Source organism: Python bivittatus, unplaced genomic scaffold (genome assembly GCF_059951505.1).
Source record: "Python bivittatus isolate LINGU-HERP-01145 unplaced genomic scaffold, Pbiv_v1 ctg000700_np1212, whole genome shotgun sequence".
In the NCBI taxonomy this organism is placed as follows: domain Eukaryota; kingdom Metazoa; phylum Chordata; class Lepidosauria; order Squamata; family Pythonidae; genus Python; species Python bivittatus.
In genome coordinates this window covers 21,772,740-21,795,447 of record NW_028277098.1, presented here as the reverse complement: position 1 = coordinate 21,795,447, position 22,708 = coordinate 21,772,740, and the positions used below count along the sequence as shown (strand labels likewise).

The window sequence follows — 22,708 nt, the reverse complement described above, 5'->3', positions numbered from 1 at the left end:
ATATTATTCAACTTTGTTGAAATAGCCCAAACACATGCCAAATGGATATACAGTCAAATGTACAATATTCTCTTTGAAATGCAGAGTTTTATTAAACTCTTCACCTCTCACCTTCATGTTATAGCCGCCAGAGAGAACGTCCCGATGTCTGCATCACAACAGCAGATAACAGTCAGGTACATGAAGGGGCATTTACTGTCTGATATGTGCCCAGTGGTTCACACAAAACTAGCCACCATGATTAGTTTATGGTTCAGTGCATTCTGTTCCTATTTTAGCAGATAAGCCCCTGTTCAGTTACTTGGACGACTCTAAACAAAGAAAGGAGGAAAAGCCTTGCCCCCCCCCCCCGACATAATCAAGAGGAGCAGTTGACTCTTTTGGCCAAGACTGCCTGCCAACCTATGTGACTTCTGCTTTATCTGATAAGCCAAGCTCATCACTGCAAGACTAATTCCCCTCCCCTCATCATCCTATTAGAATTAACTGTCTCTCACTCACAACTGGCTGTTCAGCTGTCTTGCCAGCAGCAAATGTCCCACCTCTTCTCGCTCACAGGCAAGCCCACTTCTAATCCAAATCAGTAAAAGGTGGTGTCATCAAACTCCCTTTCTCCCCATGCTAACCCCATCCTGATGGTAGGATGTGGAAAAGGAATCCCTAGCTACCAAGCATAAGCTTGGGGGCCAGGCCCAAGCATCTGATGAACACTGGGATGGAGGACTTCCTTAAAGAGTCATGGGAAGGGTTGGCTGCTACTGACTTTGGCAGGTCAGGCAAGTATAGGTGATTTGTCCATTACTTACTAGATTTTCTCTTCCAGAACATTTCACCCATTTCTTAGTTTCAGAAAGAAAAAAAATCTGAATACATTTTGAAGTTACGTTTTCTTTGTATGCAATTTCATTCTCCCATGATAGGCTGAATGGGCATGAATTCCACTACCATAGCAACAGTGTGCATCTTGATCCAACATACGGTATAGAATTGCTCCATTAATTCATTAGAATTATTGCCTGGCTTAATGCACCTAACATTTTAGAATAGTCTTTGAATAGTAATTACCTACCATGATATTACGGCTTTGCCGTTAATCAATGATAATAAAGATTAAGATGAAATTATTTTATGATTAAACATTCCAAAACACAGTATATTATGATTCCATATTTCAAAGGTAGATGTAGTAAATTATTGCATTAAGCTTGACAGCCACCTAGTGGTAAAAGGTGGAGCATTTCTTGTAAAAAAAAAAAAAAAGCAGACCAATTACACGTATACTGTACAACAGAAAAAACATCCAATTGCATGAGAGAATTGGATTTGAAACCAGCTGAATTATTTTTAGTGTTTTCAGTCGCTTGAAAGATCATTGATGCTGTAATATCAGTGTCACAGGTAAAATACAGAAAGCGGTTTTTTTGATAGCTGTGACTTGAACCTCCAGTCTTCTTGGCTGCTGCAGGTCTGGTGACCTCCCTTCTGTGCCACAGCTAACAAAGAAACCTTCATGTCATTAATAATATGTCTCCTTTATGCAGCAACTGCTGCTATTCCTGAAAAGACATGGTTACAGTGATCAGGCTCCAATTTTATTCAGCATCTAAGATCTCTGAAAGTAAAAGTACAATGGAAGCATAGGGTCTCACATAGAAAGCATACAAGTAAGTCAAAATGTTCCTCTAAGCATTGCTTTGCATGGTATTTTTAAGAAGATCTATAGAAGCAAGTGAGAGAAACCTTTTTTTTTAATGCTTTATTATGGCTCCAAACAAATTATTTAAATCAGAACAAGTCAGGGTAAAAAATTGAATCAGGATATTTTGAATATGTGCTGTTAGTTGTGCTCAGCAATCTGGCAGAATAAAGAAAATGTGAAAATACTGCATTTGTCAACTCAGGTTTTCACTATACAGTAAATTATATTAGTGCAAAGAGAATGAGCAGCTTCTTGTTTATTACAAACCGTGAGACTGTAATAATTGAAGTGGTCCAGCCACTACACTTCCTCAGTACCACAAAATATGCTGCATTGATTTTGCATGCAGTTTAATCAACCCAAAGTTTAACACAAATATTTTGGATTACATCTGGAGAATGTTTATTGTCCTTTACTATGTTATTACAATTTGTTAAATTTTGATTTGAGGCTGAAATGGTCTTACAGTTTACACAAAGGAAAAGAACATGAAGAATTTAAAAAAAACAACAGTCCAACAACACCCAAATAGTGTTTGGAGTGTTATGGAGAATAATTATTTATTTTAGAAATAATTGAATGGAACCTTCATCCTTAAAAAAAATCTCAAAGTGATACGGTCAAAAGTCTTCAGTGAATGAACTAGTCTTTATGGCAATTATAAAAAATCTATTCCATAACAAATTTGCTAATAAAACACCAGTGAGAAGCTTCTGCATGTACTCTGTATGACTGTTCCAAAGGATTCTGAAATTTCAAGGGTAGAAGTGACCAAAAGATGATTCATGGTTAGCAGTTGTACAGATCCTTATTCTATGGAATATTATGTTGGGTAACTTATGCGTTCCTGTATTTCTGTGTTTGTTTATAGCTCCAGACAGGGTTTTGGAACTCTCTTGATCAGGTAGCAGTCATTGTAATATGGACATCTTGTAAAATGAGCAGCGTCAGCAGCTGTTACTAAGTTTTGTATTCTGATTCTCCATCCTCCATTGCTGCCTAATTTTGTAAAATAAATAAATAAATGAGACTCAGTTGGAATTCAGTATTCCAGGTATCCTGGGAATATTTCTGAATTTGAAGGGTGAAAGAAATGTTTAAAATGTTTAAAAATTGAGATAGAGGAAGACACATGCATGTGAGCATTGCTATAGTCAAAGAACAGTTAAGGATCTAAAGAGTCCTGGGAAGGGCTGATCTGGCCCCTGAACAGAGCTTAACATTGCCCACAAGTGAGAAGTTTAAAGAACCAAAGGCAATGTATGAAGCTGTATATGGATATAATGGAAACAAGGAAGGTTTGCACATGTAGATAAGCATGGACAGATTAATTGAATAGTGTTGATGTAAATTACTTTTAGCTGTGTTTCTTTTTTCTTATCAGGGGCATCCACGGGCTGGTGGTGGTAAAAAGTCAAGATGGCAGCTGCAACTGGATTACTTTTTACGTGAAAAGGGTGGACTTCATCTCTCTCTCTCTCTCTGATATATAATATAGGCTCATGATGGAGATCAGAGTTACAATGTACTAGAGAAAAAAAGTATAATCCTTTCTGCAACCCCCTTTTGGGGAGGGGAGGTTTAAAAAGAAATGAAAACAATGGAAATACCGCTGCCTCATTTTCTGGCTGACAGCTGCTTACAGTTGTAAGGTAACCATTAATCCAGATGATATACAGAGCCAAGGTAGCCAGGAACAGACTATCAATATAGATTGTGGTTCAGGCTCTCCACCATAATTACAATCTTGACAATGGTCTGGGTTCAGATGATAGGACAAATCCAACCACAATATGACAATATTGAGCAAATGACCCTGTGTGACCCTATATTTAGAATGCTGGGTGGAACTGGAATACTCAGGTTCAAATGTTCAATCAACTATGATGCTGACTGGATGATACCAGCCTGTTACTTTTTATTAGAGTATCTGATAGGTTGGTAGAATAAAATGGAGGGTTATGTGTGCTGTTATTGAGCATCTTTCAGAAAATATGGGATATAAATGGTAATTAAATAATTAAACAATAATCCTCAGCACCCTTCCATCTTACCAAATAACTAGCCACAAGATTTACTGGGTAAAGCTATGACATAATCTCAAATCATACATGATTATGAAGATCTGTGCCTTGAGTAATAACAGTCAATCTGCAGAATAACTGGATGAACCTGCCACAAAGAGAATGCTAAAAATGTTGGTGCAATTCGCTCCACATGTTGTTGTAGCTAGATGTGCTTCAGAAGCGTGTTGTTAACTCATTTTGCAGCTTAAGGTCTTTCTTGTAACTCATCTCCTTTCATGCCAAATGTATTCCCACAAATATCTTTCAAACATGAATAGTTTAAACAGTATAAAATGCTACCATGTGAAATAACCCAGTTCAGGATGAGTGACAAGCAACAGCCAGCTGTACTCAAATTCATTCTTCCTCCTTCTGTCCTTCAGTTTTCTTGTGTTCTGAACAGTCATTCCGCATTTCTTTGTTGCCGAGAATGTTTGATTTTGATTGTTTGTTTTGATCTTTTTGTGGGAGAGGATAATTTTGCAAATTATATAGTTTCCATGAATTTGCTGATACCACTATTTTTTACATAGAAGATGCAATTTTCTCATCCTCACTCAGAGAATATTACTGTTATTTTATGCTGAGAAACCATCCACGTAAAACAAGCAGAGGAAAAGATTAATCTTGCTGTTCTAAAAACTGTTGTACACAACCTCTCTATTTATGTAGAGAGTAATGGAGATGGCCTTGATAGAAATATGCAAGAACTGATACTTCGGTAAAGAGGGCTGAAACATTCTTTTAGTCCTGGGAAGCAAGATAATATCCGAAAGTGGCTCAGGCAAACACCTCCCTGATTCACTGGGGTATCCAAAGGAGGGGATGTAAAGCACAATCAGACTTGCCAGAGTCTGTTATTACAGCCTAACTCAATAAAGTACAGTCCTGGCCAAAAGTTTTGAGAATGACACAAAGATTAATTCTCACAAGGTCTGCTGCTCCAGTGTTGGAAGATCTTCGTGCAGATGTTACGATGGTATACTAAAGTATAAGGACAAGCATTGTGTAAGTGTCAAAGGCTTTTATTGAAATTACATTAAGTTTATGCAAAGAGTCAATATTTGCAGTGCTGACCCTTCTTTTTCAAGACCTCTGCAGTTCGGCCTGGCATGCTGTCAATCAACTTCTGGGCCACATCCTGACTGATGGCAGCCCATTCTTGCATAGTCAATGCTTGGAGTTTGTCAGAATTCGTGGGCTTTTCTTTGTTCACCTGCCTCTTGAGGATTGACCACAAGTTCTCAATGGGATTAAGGTCTGGGGAGTTTCCTGCCCATGGACCCAAAATCTCGATGTTTTGGTCCCCAAGCCACTTAGTTATCACTTTTGCCTTATGGCAAGGTGCTCCATCATGCTGGAAAAGGCATTGTTCGTCACCAAACTGTTCTTGGATGTTTGGGAGAAGGGGTTCTTGGAGGATGTTTTTGTACCATTCTTTATTCATGGCTGTGTTCCTAGGCAAAATTGTGAGTGAGCCCGCTCCCTTGGCTGAGAAGCAACCCCACACATGAATGGTCTCAGGATGCTTTACTGTTGGCGTGACACAGGACCAATGGTAGTGCCCACCTTTTCTTCTACGGACAAGGTTTGTTCTGGATGCCCCAAACAATTGGAAAGGGGATTTATCAGAGAAATGACTTTACCCCAGTCCTCAGCAGTCCAATTCTTGTACCTTTTGCAGAATGTCAGTCTGTCCCTGATGTTTTTCCTGGAGAGAAGTGGCTTCTTTGCTGCCCTTCTTGACATCAGGCCACCCTCCAAAAGTCTTTGCCTCACTGTGCATGCAGATGCACTCACACCTGCCTGCTGCCATTCCTGAGCGAGCTCTACACTGGTGGTGCCCTGATCCCGCAGCTGAATCACCTTTAGGAGACAGTCCTGGCACTTGCTGGACTTCCTTGGGCACCCTGAAGCCTTCTTCACAACAATTGAACCTCTCTCCTTGAAGTTCTTGATGATCCGATAAATGGTTGATGTAGGTGCAATCTTAGTAGCAGCAATATCCTTGCCTGTGAATCCCTTTTTGTGCAAAGCAATGATGACTGCACATGTTTCCTTGCAGGTAACCATGGTGAACAGAGGAAGAACAATGATTTCAAGCACCACCCTCCTTTTAAAGCTTCCAGTCTGTTATTCTAACTCAATCAGCATGACAGAGTGGTCTCCAGCCTTGTCCTAGTCAACACTGACACCTGTGTTAACGAGGGCATCACTGACATGATGTCAGCTGCTCCTGTTATGGCAGGGCTGAAATGCAGTGGAAATGTTTTTTGGGGATTAAGTTCATTTTCATGGCAAAGAGGGACTTCCTAATTAATTGCAATTGATCTGATCGCTCTTCATAACATCCTGGAGTATATGTACATTGCCATCTTCCAACACTGGAGCAGCAGACTTTGTGGGAATTAATCTTTGTGTCATTCTCAAAACTTTTGGCCAGGACTGTATAGTATTATTCTTCCTGTGATTTTCTGGTCTGGTCTACCTAGTGGGCCAACAGCTTATGCATTACTGTCTTTTCTGCACCTTCTGAAGCTATAAAAGAGAAACAGCCTTGTTCGGATTACAGTCTAGCACAATCTACTCCTAGTGGCAATAATGCTCCAAATGTTTAGGTCTTCAAAGATGGGGAACATGTGGCCCTGCAGGCATTGCTAAACTAACTCCCAGCAGTCCATCATCATTGGCTGTACTGGCTGAGGCTTCTGGAAGTAGGTCAGGTTCTCCATCCTGCTTCAGGTAGAAGTCTTCAGGTTCTGCCAGATCAAGATCTTTGAGCCAGTGATGATGCTTGGGCTATATCTGGGACTTTCCATGTCTAAAACATCTGCTGCTATAGGAACTCTTAAGAGTTTCCGATCAATAAAATAAAATATAGGTGATTCCCCTCCCCCTCTTTGCTCCACCACTTTACCATTAAGCTACAGCTATAGCTTGTGCTTGATGAATAGGCTGTCAGGCTTGTTTGCCACAGCACAACCTACAATTTTGCATGTCATTGCTCAACCTATTTTGAGGTTTCCAATGATTGCAAAACAATTGACTCTTTTTAGCGTGAATCAGTCATTACCAGCAAAATATGCTACCATCAATTCCATCCTATGTGGATCTCTCTCCCTATGAAAAGTATCCTGTAGAATTATCCTCAAAACCTGGCTATAATCTAGCCCCAGAATCCTTGCCTGAGGCACTAAGCTTCATCTTCAAAGACGCACCAGTGTTAAGATTCAGTGTTAAGAATTATCCCTGTATTGCTGACAATCACCTAGACATTGGGAAATACCTTCTCCAGTGCCTCCATTGTAAAAGAATGTCCTTTATTACACAAAATAGGAAGCTCTTGCTGAGGAAGTATCAGTATGTGAATTTATTGGATCACATCAAGTAACTTCTAGAAAGTTCAGTTTTTAAAATACTGAAATAATATATTGTGTCTGTGTGTGTGTGTAATGTTTTCACAAACTCCCAAAATTAAAGCAATGAGGTTCTTCATTGGAGACCTAAACTGATGAACAAAAATGCAAGTGGTGCAACTAGGTAGAATATATTTTGGGGAAGAGTGATTAAGAGAAAATTCCATAAACTCTGAAGAACTGGCCCTAATAAAAGACCTCTTATGAGCATCTCTTCGGTTACTTCATCTTGGCTGTAAGAAATGTGCGTAAGTGGTCCAAATTTGAACAATATTAAGCTTCTCCATGACATTACAAATAAAAAGTTGAACATTCAAGCATTAAATATAAAAACACATTTGAATTTTATTGCTTGAGGAATACAGCATATGAAAAAGCACAAGAATGTCCAAAGGAAAAGTTGCAGGGATTCAAACTTATGATACATGCCAGATGCAGTAAAATATTAACCTGAATTCTGCATCAGAAAAGAAAATGTTCTTGCTTAAAAAAAAGTTTCATTTAAAACAGGAAGAGTAAGGGTGTTATAGTACAGATTAGAAAAGCCAACACTGCACCTTAACATAGTTTCATTAGCCTAGTGTTTCTACCTTTGGTACATCAACCTTCATGACAATTAGATCTTTAATAAGATCTTGTCCCAATACTTAACAAGCTGAATCCATCTTTTTTTTTTCAGCTTAACATTCAAACATTTTTCTCAGTAACCAGTGTATAAATAATGATGCAAGTTAATTCACATGAAGCCCCTTAAAATTTAAATTGCAATCAGGACTTTAATTTGATGTCTAATTTAGTCTTCTGCTTACAGATAGGATGGTTTTGCCTTTCAGTTTCAATCATTGCACATTTCTATAGCCATCAAAATCTTATCACTCTAATGTTTGATGTATTAATATGCAAGATGTGAGATTGCATCTTTCTTCTACAAAAGAGTACCAGAAAAATATGCATTTTTCAAGTATATTGTCAAACTGTAAAGCATTCTTTATTCCAACACAAATAGCTATGTAAGTACTACTCTTTTAAAAAATCTCACCCTAAAAGATTTTTCTCGTTCAGGTTTTGTTGGTCAGTCTAGAGGTTCAAGCCACCAAACTAAACTTTGCAACTAAATTGCTGTTATTTAGTCCCCTACTTGAATGTAGGAGCAGTCAGTTTGTCAAGGTAAAGCTTCTCTACTGCTACACTAGCCTGAAAAACTGTTAACGTTGTGCTGACGACACTTAAGTAATCAGAATTAAAGATTCCTTTGACGGTGAGCATGCACATTAATTCCAATGTTTGCTTTCATAGTCCTATTTAAACATTCCTCATCAAACAGAATTAAAAACAAATCTGTTCTTCCAAACCTTACTTTTCCTTCAAACAGCATGTGTATGAACATGCTTAGGCAATGTGTGTAATCCCATCTACGGTTAAAATTAAACAGCTTTTAAACAAGAACCATTTTAATTCTCCAAACTGGGGAACATTTGAAATGAAATACCTGTTTTGTTCAGAACACTGAATCAATATCATAATAAAGTTCTGGGTTTTATTTTTATTTATTTTTTTTACCCCATACAAAAAAAAAATCATGTATCTGTACAACTGCTATTAAACATACATTTTCCTAGTTTGGCAAAAATGCATTATTTCTCAGATTGGTGATATTAAGCACATGTTATTTATTGCCATGTATCTCTTTCCTTATTTAAAAGACAAAGAATTCAATCCAAAGTACACTGAACCCTTTGCTTTTTCTCCCCAAAGCAGATTAAATGCCTGCTCTATTTCAAAAACACAAATTAAAAATGTTTACACAAGATTCTATGGTTAAAAGGGAAGAGAAATGCAAGTGTGAATTTAGAGTTTCTGTATAAATTCTGCTATATTTTATAAACGTTATTGTAACACTGTTGATCAAATAAATGACGCACGGCTGTCTAAAATTTCCATAAACACCATTAAAAATCCAAAGTTGATATGATACTGAACCTTAAGTCCTCAAAAGTTCAAAAAGACAGTTTTGACATGTACAGCACACAACAGCAGACATCCCTAAAATACCAATGGCTGGTCCAAGATGAAGACAAAGTTACAGGCAAGCATTCATTTCACTGGTTTTGTTGTGCAGGACAACTATTTCTTTGTGAGGACTGAAAGCTCAGCCTAGAACATTTCAGATGTCATCTTCATCATCTTCATCTTGAGAAGATCCTGCCTGGTTGGTTGCACTGGCTGAGGCGGCAGCAAGTTGTGCTTGTTGAGCAGCTTGCTGCATTTGTAGCCATTCCTGCTGAGCTAGCTCTGCCTGCTGTTGTCTAGCCTAGGAAGGTAAAACCAGAAGTTCGGAGTGAATTGCAGTACATATATATAAATACATGCCTATGAGCATGTGAGCAGAGATTACATAGCTTTTAGCCAGGCAGCTACAGAAGCTTTTCCTCTAAAACAGTAACTTTGGGATACCAAACTTGCTTGCTTGCTTATCTACCTACCTACCTATCGCAGTTTGGAGGCTGCCCAACTCCTGGTGACTCTGGGCAGCTTACAGTAAAGAAAAAGTAGAACAATATATATAAAAAAGATTCATATGTGGCCTGAAGATAGGCATATAAACAGAAACCTATCCATCAGGGGTTCTACCATCAACCTACTGCAAGGCCTGGGAGAATAACCAGGTCTTCAATAGCTTCCTGAGCATCATCAGGGTAGGAGTCCCCTGGATCTCTGGAGGGATATCATTCCAGAGGGGAGGCATTGCAACCAAGAAAACATGCTTCCTGGGTCTTGCTATATGACATTGCTTAATTGATGGGACCCAAAATGAACCCACTTGGGTGTACATTTGCTATTTTCAGGGTTTTTCCCATCTGCTTCCAGTGATATTCTTTTAAATAATGAAAACAAAAGAGTAGGCAAGATATACTTAGTTAAGAGGTAGTCCTCATTTAGCAACGACAAATGGGACCAGACACTTGGTCGCTAAGTGACATGGTCACTAAGTGGAAAATCACATGACCATGACTGTGCTTACAATTTTACTTCAGCTTCCTCTTTTCCCTACTCCCCCACCCTTTGGGATGCTCACCCTGGCACTGGGATAATTAACAAGAAAGGAATTAATGTTTGTATTTATATTCATTGGAGAGGATGGGATTACAAGAGAGTTAGCAGGCACACAATGGAGAATACACATTGAAAGAAATGCACTAGTGCTGACTTTCTGCCTAGCATGCTCACAGCAGGTCCAAGCCCAGAGCCGCTTAGGGGGCAAACAAAAGCCAAAGGTGTGAAAGTGATTAAACTCTTGTCAGTTACTGGCAGTAGCTGCCAGCTGCTAATTAAGGTCACAGAGCTGAGCTTGTTAACTTGCAGTTAGCACTTTTTAGAGTCATTCTGCAGAGAAAAGCAGCTCAGGAAGAGATCGCTTCTTTAGGGAATCTCTCCACTCTGCAAAGGGAGAAAAAGGAAAAAAAATTGGGTCAGGCACAGGATGAGCACTGACTGACTGTAATGGCAAGCAATGACTGAGAAGCAGACACTGCAAAGATTGTAAATGTGGGCACTGGTCACAAAGTTACTTTTTCATCACTGTTGTAACTTTGAACAGTCGCTGCCTGAGGTAGCTGCTAAGCAAGGTTTACCTGTAGATGACATTAACACACCCTGAGTGTGTCAGTACACTGCACATACCTCCAAGTTGCTGAGCTGTCGGAAACTATGTTGGATTATAAAATAGTCTCTAGAGTAGGGACCCTAGCTTTCACAGAATACTGTGAACAAACCTGGGGAAGAACTAGACTTTTGTTGCACTGTTGGCATGCTGGCCAAAATGTACGAAAACTGATTAGTACTGCCATTAGTGTCAGCAGGGAACGTTCCATGGGCCGTAGGTATAATTAAAGATGGTGGTGTATTCCTTCTCTACTGTACTAAAAGCTCTGTGAAGGCCTTGATAGGCCAAACTCATGATGGACGTAAGTCAGTATCTATAGGCCCCTCTGGCAATGACCATGATATACAGACGATTGTGACTTAGAATATAAAATGACAAACAGCATGAATTAACACATGAAGTAAAAGAAGGAAACAGATATTTTGGGTGTCAAAGAAATTAAGAGAAAGGAGAAGAATGTAATAAATCTAAATATGGTCTGATTTTGTGGAGCAGAGTTGAATATATGTAAGGAAATGAAGGTGTAGATTTAACTATGAATATATAGGCTAAATGTATGTCAGAAAGTACAACTTGGTGTTATTTAGGTTGTCATGGATGTGTATGAAAGCAGGAATCTAGAGGCTGAGAACAGCTGCATGTTATACTCCATTGGAAGGAAATAATGGAAGAACCAGATATGAGTTTGCAGGGAAATTGTGCAACTTTCTAAATGAATGCAATCCAGGGCAACAATTATTCTACTAGATGATATGAATGGAAGGATGGGAATGAGATAAGAAAATACAGATGAAGTGATCTGACCATTTGCCAATCCAAGATGAATGACACTTATGACTGCTTGATGAGTACCTGCTTAGAAAATGGTTGCTTGTTTCAAATACATGGTTTAAGCATAAGCTTACTCACATGGCAAAGGAATTAATGCAAATCTAAGGGCACAATTAATTATGTATGATGAGACTGAGAGAATTAGTGAAGTATACAAAGGTGATCTGAATGCAGGAAAGACCGTTTTTCAATAGCATCAAGAGTGGATCTAAGAAAAAATGGACCTGGAAGAAAATGAAATTAAAGAAATAAGACTTGAAAATAAAATGAGTGCAGAAGAAGATAGTATGAGTTCTGAATGGAGAAATCTTATACAATAGAATAATTGCCCATTAGAATGAATGAAATATGAACATAAGCAAAGAATTTTGTTACAGAGTGCTACAGAATTGTACAAAGAATGGGAAGTATAAAAAAGGATGCATGCTGTTGCATTGAAAGAGGCTGTGGATGAGGGGAAAATGCGTTTAATAGAATAACTTCTGCAAAAGTTGAAAATGACAGAAAGATACTGTGTTATACATTTAGAGAAAAAGATAGTTCCAAAGAATATAGCCAGAAAGAGCAAGGGATGGTAAAGATTAAAAGAGGCAGACTCTATTATTATTGGAGCATGATATAAGCCAAATAAAGAGAGACAGAAAAATTTGGATGGAAATAAAAAGATTGTTTTGGAAGTGGATAAATAGAGCTAAAAAGGCACTTTCTTTGTTCACTAAAGATGGGGAAATGGAGAAATGTTAAGATGTGCAGATGCTAATGTGGTAAGTTATGAGGAATTAGTATTTGTGTGCATGTGGTGTTATGGGCTGTACCCGCACCTGGGGGTGGTTAGCCCCCTGATGATGCTCCCTGGAATTACTTGCCAATTTTCTATCTTCTTGGAATGTATTTACTTTTAGGATTCTTTTTATGTTGCATTTTAATGAATTTTTATCTTATTGTAAACCACCCAGAGTTATTTCATGAGATGGGCAGTGACAAATTTGATAAATGACTGAATGACTGAATAAATATGTCAAGGGACACATATAAGAGCTTTTTTTGGTCTAGCTTGTTATGTGGAAGTGAGAACTATAAATCAACAGAAACATAAAAGCAAGCTGAATTTTACTTCAGTGCAAGTAGGATACAAAAGAAATGCGTGTGGTAAAATAATATGAACCAGAATGAATGGGGGCTGAATGAATGTGGACTAAATACAAAAGTGAATGAGCACTATGAAAGAAGTTTGGTTGGTCATGTGAAGAGAATAAATAAGGACTGAGTTGCAAAACAAATATGTGAAGGAAGAGAGAATGTATCAACAATAAGGGAAAGACCAGGAAAGTCATGTTTAGATGGAGAAATGGAGTTGATGAGATCCTGAAAAGAGAATGAAGGAGAGGTTTCAGAAGAGATCTTTAAACAACTTATAGAAAGATATAAAGAGATATTGTGAGGCTGCTTAAAAGCAAAGCTTTCCCATAGAAACAGAACATTAGGAACAACAGAAATGCTCAGTGTTAATAGAAGCAAGGAAAAAAAAATACTCGTTCCAAACAGTGTTGTAATTCTTAGACTATGGCTCGTTCCCACACTTAATCTATAGTACAGGTAGTCTTTGCTTACTGACCATTTGCTCAGTGAATGTTCAAAGTTATGATGGTGCTGAAAAAATAACTTTACAGCCCATTTACCACCTTTGCAGTGTCCCTCCATCACATGATCACAGCAGAGATTGGAGAGAAAGATTTCAAGAGAGTAAGCTGTTTGCTCTTCTCCACATCAAGAGCAATGTGAACCTGCTGACAGTGGGAAAGGGTCAGGCAAAGAAGAGATTGCCTAGAGAAATTGCTTTTTTTCTCCCTAACTCCCTCACAGAGCAGAGAGATTGGAGAGAAAGAGATTTCAAGAGTTTTGTAAGCTGTTTGTGTAGTGCGCCTGCAGCCCCTTGCCTGGGATTCCCACCTCTTCCTGCTTAACGACCCACACAGTCCTGGGGTTATGACAGCAACCAGGCTGCTGGGATTGCCATTGCTAAGCGTCACATGACATTGCACTTTACAACCACATCACTTAGTGATGACAATCCTAGTCCCAATTGTCATTGTACCCCAAGGACTACGTGTATGGCTTTGTCTGGGGCTTTAGTCCAGCCACTAAAACTTCCTCATTTCCAGTAAAAATTGGTGGTAATGTGAGGGGCTATAAGGATTATATCAGGTTACAATACTGAAATAAAGAATGAAAAATATTTATGATATTAATGTAAGACTTATGAATACAGTTAAACTTCATTAAACTTAATGAAGCAGAATGAAGAGCTGACGAGTAGACTGGTGCTTCGTAATTCCTCTCCAGACAAGAAGAGGACTTGAGATAGTCCACAAGTGCTCCATACAATTCCTCTTCATGAGGAGACCACAAGACAGCAGTCTCCAAAGGGTTTACAGCTCTGGGAGGTGAGATAATAGCCATCTTGCTTAAACCACAGTTGGCACCTTCAAAAGGGCACTGGGTTTGAATACTTCCTTTTCTAATTATTTTTGGAAATTGCTTGTTAACTGCTTTTCAGCTATTAGGAACCTTTGGATCAACATGTTTGAAAACACTGGGTGAATTTCCTTTAATCCTTAGCAAAAGAAGTTTTAAATACAAGTTTAAGGACTTAAACATTTCTTTTTTGTTTGGAATAAACAGCAAAAGGGTGATTAGAATTTTGATTTTGGAAAGTTACAAATGGATTAAGGGTCCAGATGGATTTGAAATAAGATTTTAGAATTAATTATAAGAATCCTTCCCATGAGGAAATGCTTGTTTTGAATTCTCTTTTTAAAAAAAATAAGATAGGATGAGACTTTGAAGGTTGGACACTAGGGGGAACCAGAAGGAACTAAAGATTACAATTAAAGGAAAAGAACTCTTAAGTTTGACTTACTAATACAGAATGAAGCAAAATATTTTAACATTGGACCTACTGAAGGATATTTTTGAACAATGGATCCAGAAGTTAATTTTAAGAGTGACTGTATAGACGGACTATGTTTCAAAGACGTTATGAAAGAGGAATAAGTTTTACCTGACAAGATTGAGATTGATCTGAAAGTGGATTTAAAAATGACAGGCTACAAGAATGATATGGAAAAAGATGTTACACCGGACATACAAAAGAAACGAGTTGATGTCTTAATAATTAAAAGGTATATATAAATAACAAATGAAGAGAGTGGCCTGGATAATTTTCCAATTTGGATTTACAAAAGAGGCTTGTTAAAGCTTTGAAGTATTTTGTGAGAAGGGACAAAGAAAAAATGAAAAGAAATCAAGTTGTAGGACATTATTTGAAGGGATTAAAGATCAAGATTGTTAAAAAGTAAAAGGAAGGAATATAAAGTTGATTTATTTGATCAATAAAATAGATATGTTGTTATCTCTGGTAACCTTAATGGACTTTTGCTGATCAGGACTGAAACAAGGCTTTAAGGATTTGTTTATGGATAAGAGATGGGATATGGAAAGAAAAGATCATTTGTTGTATTTTAAGAGAAGGTATACATTATTAAAATTGTTTATACTTGTGATGAAGTCATTTCTTTATATATTTCTTTTCTTTTTCTTTACTATATTATTTTTTCTTTCTTTTCTATTTTTCTTTCTATTTTTTCCTTTTCTGCACTATTTTTTTCTTTTTTTTTAGTTTTTATTAGTTTTTATCTTTTTAATTGTAACTTTTAATAAAATTACTATAAAAAAAATTAACTCACATTAAACTTCAACATACAGGTAGTCCTCACTTAATGACTACAATTGGGACCAGCAACTCTGTTGGTAAGTGAAACACAATGTGACTGCACCCAACTTACGATGTCAGTTCCGCCACAGTCATTAAGCGTGACATCACATGACTGTGACTTGCAACTTACTGCCGGCTTCACTATTGACTTTGCTTGTCAGAAGCTGGCTGTGAAGGTTGCAAATGGCGATCACGTGACTCCGGGGATGCTGCGATGGCTGTAAGTATGAGGATGGGTCGTAAATCTACTTCTTTAGCGCCATTGTAAGTTCAAACAGGCGCTGAACGAGGCAGTAGTTAACCAAGGACTACCTGCATTTTAAAACAGATCTGTTTACCTTTTAAACTGAATTTTTCACATCTTTTGAAACACCACATTTGGACTATGTTTATTTTAAATATATATAGGCCTTTCTGATATCTTAAGGAAAAAATATGATGGAAGAAGAATATAATGAAAGCTCTAACTATTCAGGGTTTCATGCTTTTCTTATGAACTTCTTAAAAGCATCTAGTTGTTCAGCACATACATACATACTTTTATTTATGAAATATATTAAATTGTGATTTCTATTATTTTTTATTTTCTTCCCCTGGCCCAACTTCCCCTTTTGGCCCCACCTTTTCCCAGGTCTTGGACATTTCCTGAGTGAAATTCTCAGTGTTAAAACCTGCAACTGAATGCATTGGTCCATCTCCAAAAAGCTGCCTATCCACCCTCTATAGATAATAACAGAGAATATGGTTGCATCTTAATAACCAACATGTTTAAGATGGCATAAACTTTTGTGAATTAGTATTCACTTTGGCATGGCTTATCCTTGATTAGCAACTTTATATAGAGAGAGAGATGAAGAGGAAAAAAACTGAGTTATGTAAGCAAGAAATACTTGAGACTGCACTTAAAAACTAAGGCTAAGCTAATAGTGCACAATTATTCCTAGACTGCTTTGAGAATAGGTAGTCCTTGAGTTACGACCATTTCTTCAGTGATCGTTTGAAGTTACAGTGGCACTGAATGAATGGTACTTACACCTGGTCCCTGAAGTTACAGCTGTTGCAGCAGCCCGCGATCAAGTGAACAAAATTCAGGCACTTGGCAGCCTGCCGACACTTACAACTGCAGGGGCTCTTCAACCCCCCCCCACCTATCTCCCCCATCTCTGCCCCTTTGGCCCCCTGCACTCCACAGCCCTTGCCACCCTGCACTCCACCACCCACAGCTGATCTTTGCTATCTTCTAGCTCCTGCTGCTGACCAAGCACGTGCAGCCTGGCCCTTCGTGAGGCAGCTGCTGGGTAGGCGAGGCCTTCTTCCCGAGGTTGCTTGTGGTTTCCTCACGAGACCAGCAGCGGGAGCAAGAAGATGGTGAAGGTCAGCTGGGGTGGCGGAGCTCAGAGTGGAAGAGGCCTCAGAGTCCAGGGCAGCGAGGGCAGCTGGGGCTTTGCACTGTGCTGCTGGGCTGGGTCTTCCAGGGGTGGCTGCAGCTTTGTGCTGCACAGCAAGAACAGGCTGGGGTGTCCTGGAGTGGCTGCAGCTTCAAGCTGCGGCTCAGGAGCTTCTTGCAGCCCCAGAGCCATGGCGCGTCAAGAAGCCCCTGAGCTGCAGCATAGCAACCCTAGAGCCACACAGTTCTGGGGCTACTTGCCACCCCACAAGGCAGGGTGGAAAGTGGCCAAAAGGGCAGAGATGGGGGGGTAAAAGGTGGTTGGGGGGTGTTGAAGCGGAGACAGTCCCTTACCTTGGAAGAACTAAGGCTTGGGGCTGGGAGGAACCAAGTCTGGAATGGCTTGGATTGGGGTGAGTCCTCAGCTAACAACCAGTGGGATTCAGTTAGCAATGGCAACAGAAAGTGTCGGGATTGCCATCACTAAGCAATGCAGTCACGTGACATTGAGCTTTATGACCACATCGCTTAGCAACAGAAATTCTGGTTCCAATTGCCATTGTAACTCTAGGACTACCTGTATGGTATTGTAACAAGGTGGAAAAATATGACAGAACAAGAGATATGTTTCATTTTATTAAATTACAAGCCAGCACATTTCCTTCAATATCTCAAAAATTCAGCTATGCAATAGTCTTACTTTGAGTACTTGTAATGAAAATATGTATTTTTGTTTGGACTGAAAGTCCAAATTCTACTAAATTTCTATTTAAACATACCCATTTTCATCTACTATATACTAAACAGATCTTATCCAGAAGACACCTAAGTAATTTTCAAGATATAACCTAGGATTCCAGAAAAACAAAAACAAAAAAACCCAGGTGTTTTGCAATGGCAAGTTGCAAAATTTGGCCAATCTGGCTGGTATTCATAGAGCTCAAATTACAAAACATATGGAACCTACCAAGCTTGGGGCAGGCTGATCAATCTTCATTGATGTTAACATTTATTTGCAGAAATAAAGACAAAATGAGACCCAGTATTCTGTGCACTGAAGGAGGTGGACTAAGATTGGAGGAGATCCAGGTTCTAGTCCACCCTCAGCCATTGAAGTTCACTGAGTGACTCTGGGCCAATAACTCTCTCTTTTAGCCTAACCTACGTCACAGGATTGTTGCAGGGAAAAACTGGAGAAGGGAGTGCTATGTATACCACCTTGATCTCCTGGAGGAAAAGCAGGATGTTTATGTAATTAATTACTTCAATTAATTAGTAAAAAGTGTTACATGCACAGTATTCATAATTTTTTCCTCACTTACTTTTGCAAATAACTCTTGTTGCTGCCTTAGGAGTTCTTCTTCAGGAATGCCACTGTTTTCCAAACGGGAATTAGCCTTTCTTCTTTTTAATGCTACAGTTTTGCATTCTTGTAAGACTTCTTTTACCTCACTGATATAGGAGCCAAATCCCAAACTTTCTAATGCTAGGAATTAAAAAAAAAATCATGGCTGATTAAAATCAAATCTTTTTAGATAAAAAGACAGCAACTTAGCATAACTAACAGTCTGCTACTGCATATAAAATGATTAGTATATATTGGTCACACAGTATTTATCAGTCATAAAGCAAAACCCATTATGTTGGTAAATTGAAAATTCTTCCTCAAGCTAGTCTTTTTAAGAAACAACAAAAGAACATAGGGGTGAAGCCCCTTCATTGGTAGAAACCTTTCTGGTATAAATGGAGGATTTCACCTGAATAAGAAGGAAGGAGCCAACCTCCACTAAGAAAAAGGCACCCCAACAGAATACAACCCATCATAAATATCTCACCTAAAGTTAATCTGTAATGTAAACAACTGTCTCCATTTCTTATACTACTCTTAAATCTCCGGTAAACTAAATGTCACACAGCTGAAGCATTATTGTTATTTCACATAATTTTTTAAAATATAATTTCCAAGGCTGTAATGTAATAGGAATACAACTACTTGTGTATGCACTTTGTATATTTCTGTATATTTTAGTAAAATATATATTAAATCAAATGCTTATCTGAGAGCATCCAATCATTGTATTTCATTAGATCTACATATGTGTAGATTCAATACTAATGCAATATTAGGTGTTCTGACGCTTATTTGGTAACATTTGATCAACAAGTTAAATCCACATTTGTCAAGATTCAATACTGCACCATCAGGTATTCTGGGGTAATTAATATGTTCTTTAACAAAGTAAAACATCTCTTTGATGTGAACTAGCATAACTGAGCTTAGTGAGAAATCTTGATGTGCTATACTTCCACAAATGGAAATATTTTAATTAAAGGATTACTTAATTCTGTGAAATCTCCCAACCCATTTTTGTGATTTTTAAAAATAATACAGAATCTTAGAATTGTTCTAAATATCAGCAAGATTTCTCTTCTCACACACAATAATCTTTTCAGATCTAGTAATAAATGAATAATGTTTGGCTTACTCAAGAGATTTGCTCTGATGCTGCAGCACTGCTGACAAAAACCAGATACAGAGATGATCAAAGAGCGAAACTACTCTGTAAGTCCTGAATAAATATTTTCTTAAATGATGCAGAAACATTTAAAGTTCATGACTTGCTAATGGTTGAATCACTTGTTCCTTTAGTACCATGAAATTTACATTAAATACTTGAAACACAATATAACACTGTGTAGAATTTAATGGAAAAGGAAAAAAAAAACACAATTACTTCCCTTAGTTTTGCATGACTTCAGTTTTCCAGAGATTTAAGAAATGATAAATATACACTAATTGGCTGATTAGGCTAGAGACTACCTTTTGGCAAAACTACTAAAAAAAACTCAACATCCAGCAGCAGGCAGCTGAATGGAAAAATATCACTAACTTCCATACTTGCAATGTCATGCCTAGCTATCATTTTAAACTAAATGCAGTAGATAACTAAAAATAAAAACTGAAAGTTCAGTGACTCACAAAAAAATTGCAAATGTGTGAAGTTACTCAGTCAACTGGATTACTGGTAGCCAGAAGGCTAACTTATAGCAGCACTGATTAATCCAGCAAAACAACTACTTAAGATACTTATTTGCATCATTTATTTGCTACCCCTCTATAGGTAACCATTTCCTGGCATACTATTTTCCTTGTACCTCACAGCCAAAAGAATGGAACTCCCCACTATACCATAAAAGCCTGGGTTTGGGCTTAGTCTAATACAACAGGGAGTAGTCTTGGGTCCTTGAATCACAAATGCTCATAAAACCAAATATTCTTTAGCTAAATATAGGAGGGGGGAACAGAAAAGAGACACAGCCAGCTTAACATTGGCCTTGGCCTATACAAAGTTAGATCTGAGATAGAGAAAAGCCTGTGTATAGAGATACCATAACACACTATTAACTGGACAAAGGGGTTATTACTTACTGCAAAAGAACAAGTAGAAAATGTTCAGATGAATCAGAATAAAATTCTGCTCTCTTGCTAGTCAGGCCAGCAAAATCTGTTAAGTTTTGGGCATGCACATATTGAATGTGACGTTAGTTTCAACCTTGGGTAATTATTTGCAAATCCGTGAACTCTGATAGAAATTGAATATTCACAATTTGTTTCATGCCTGAGCATAACCAAGATACACCCATCATTCTGTGACACCAAAGAAAGGATCCTGAAATGTGCATGTCTTATCAAATTCTCCATTTTGGGGAATATGCACCAGTCACAGAAAGTTATATACTGGGGAGGTCCTAGCCTGACTTCTCTCAAAGCGGAAGAAACTTTCTAAGTTATGCTAACAGTCAAAATTTCTGTCTTGCATTTCTTTGTGCTTCTTGACAACTGTAAGCAAAGTGAATTATGCAAGGGAGAAGATATTTCACACACAACTTTCAACATGCATCCCATAGAATTATGGAATTGGAAGAAACCACAAGAATCATCTAATCCAACCCTTTGCAATGTGCAGGAAAATCAACTAAACCATCCTTGAGGGTAGCTGTCATCTACCCATGTTAGGGTTTTGATGCCATATTAGAATAACTTGATGTAGAACAAGTATATACAGTAAGTCAAGAATCAACTGTGGGAGGGGCCCTGTCTTCTTGCATGCCTTCCACACTATTAAGCTGATCTCTCTGAGGAAGAAAATGCTGGTCTGTTGATGTAGCACAGAGGAACTACTCTCATTTTTATAGCTTTTTCATTTTCTATTTTTAAAGCAGCAAACATGTCTTGATTCTGAAAGCAGTATTATCAAACACCAGCTGAATGAAACCAGGACTTGGTTACTTTCACTGTTGCTCTTCTGTTCACTAAATACATTGTAGAAGCCACCATAATAATTCTCTTTTTTTTCCAGAAAAGTTAATAACACAATTAAAAATTAATAGTGTATCAATAGCTGTGATTGATCTTATGAGGAGCAAGCAAGAACCATGATTAACATTCCTTGACTAAGATCCTTCAACTTCATAAAAAGGCAAACAAATAAGAGAACAAAATTGTTTTTAGAAAGTTACAAGAAGCAAACAATGATAACTAGCCTTCTTCTCAAATAGAAAACATTCCTGTTTTTCAACATAAAGATTTGCTCAGCATTATGTAGCCAATTTTTTTTCTTTCATATCATTCCCAAAGCTATAAAAGAAATATTACAGCCTTGCATAAAAATCAATAGTGCCTCCCTTTTCAATTTATAAAATTTACTTCTGCTACAGAATCTTACATAGGCATTTTAGTTTTTAAATATGCTTTTTTAGAACTAAGCTGACATCAGCAAAGTGCTTCTTTCAAGCAAATGTGTTAAGATACGTCAATTAAGATGTAAGCAAATTTCCAGATAAACAGCTTCTGCCTGTCTGACTTCTACTGTTACCAAGTTGCCTGAAGGGATGGAATGTGCAACGAGCTAGCTTTAACAGGCAGTAGAGGCAAACACTGGAGTGCAGAGAAATATCTCAGGCAAGTATACAGTGTATTTTGAACTCAAGTGCCAGGTTAACTGGAAAAGGGGTGGGGGGAGGAAGGGAGTACTTTCAGTGTATTAAAAACTGTAGCTTAACAGAGTCTAAGACCATAATAAAGGAGAACTAAAATATCCTTAGAGATCGAATGGGAAGAACCGAAGGAGTTTCAGGGTGTGTGATCAAGCAGGCCAGGCGAAGGTTCTTGCCTTGGATAACGTGCTCGGGAGAGATGGTTTTCTTCTCAGACTTGTTGCAGATCTCGTTAGCCTCGGAGGAAATGAGGTGGATGAACTCGGTGCAGCAGTTCACAACCAGCTCCCGGGCATCATTAGCCACCCGCACGTTCGGCAGCGTCTCCTTGATCATCTTATTGATCGCCGCCCGCGGGATGGTCAAATCGTCATCATTGCCGGAAGAAGAAGCCATTCTGGATCGATCGGGTGCACTCGGTAAATAAACACCGACTTAAGAAGACTCGGAAGGCGAGCGAAATGAAGCCAGAAAAGGAAACGTAAAGCCACAGGAGACCGGGCGGGCGCAATGGCCGCAACGATGCAGGAGGGTCGCCCTCCGCGCCGCGCTATGCGGCCAGAAAGGATTCCTTGAGCCTAGGCGGAAGGCGCCGCCACACTCCTTCTCAAGTGCCGGAGTCACAACAACGACAGCCACCAGCGCTGCCTCCGCCACATCCCTCCGGGCTCTTCTGCTGCAGCCACCGCCGCTGCCGGAACCCAAAAAAACACCTTCCTGGCCCTGCCGCCTCGGGGAAGGGACAGCACGAACCCCTCTATTACGCAGAGCCGGCAGCCGCTTCCTTTTCCTTCTTCACGAGACGCGCAACGGAGTGCCGGGAACAAGGAAAGAACTTGCGACGGTCGACCAACCCAGGCGGCGCGCACGCC

General features: G+C 38.7%; 1 protein-coding gene across 1 annotated transcript; it reads right to left on the bottom strand.

Annotated features, from left to right (window-relative positions):
* Positions 1 to 7,804: 7,804 nt before the first annotated feature.
* On the bottom strand, positions 7,805 to 22,693 carry DR1 (down-regulator of transcription 1). Its single transcript, XM_007422847.4, has 3 exons — positions 22,013 to 22,693; positions 18,161 to 18,324; positions 7,805 to 9,492 (listed from the first exon to the last, which is right to left on the bottom strand). Exons 1-3 carry the CDS (start codon positions 22,230 to 22,232, stop codon positions 9,346 to 9,348), a joined length of 531 nt encoding a protein of 176 aa, XP_007422909.1. The 5' UTR covers positions 22,233 to 22,693; the 3' UTR covers positions 7,805 to 9,345.
* Between the last annotated feature and the right edge of the window lie 15 nt (positions 22,694 to 22,708).

Coding starts and splice junctions, on each gene's coding strand:
- DR1 (XM_007422847.4), bottom strand. CDS start 22,232: ATGGCTTCTTCTTCCGGCAATGATGACGATTTGACCATCCCGCGGGCG. Junction 18,325..22,012: donor TCCCGAGCACGTTATCCAAG/GCAAGAACCTTC, acceptor TTTAATTCCTAG/CATTAGAAAGTTTGGGATTT. Junction 9,493..18,160: donor AACAAGAGTTATTTGCAAAA/GTAAGTGAGGAA, acceptor TTACCTTCCTAG/GCTAGACAACAGCAGGCAGA.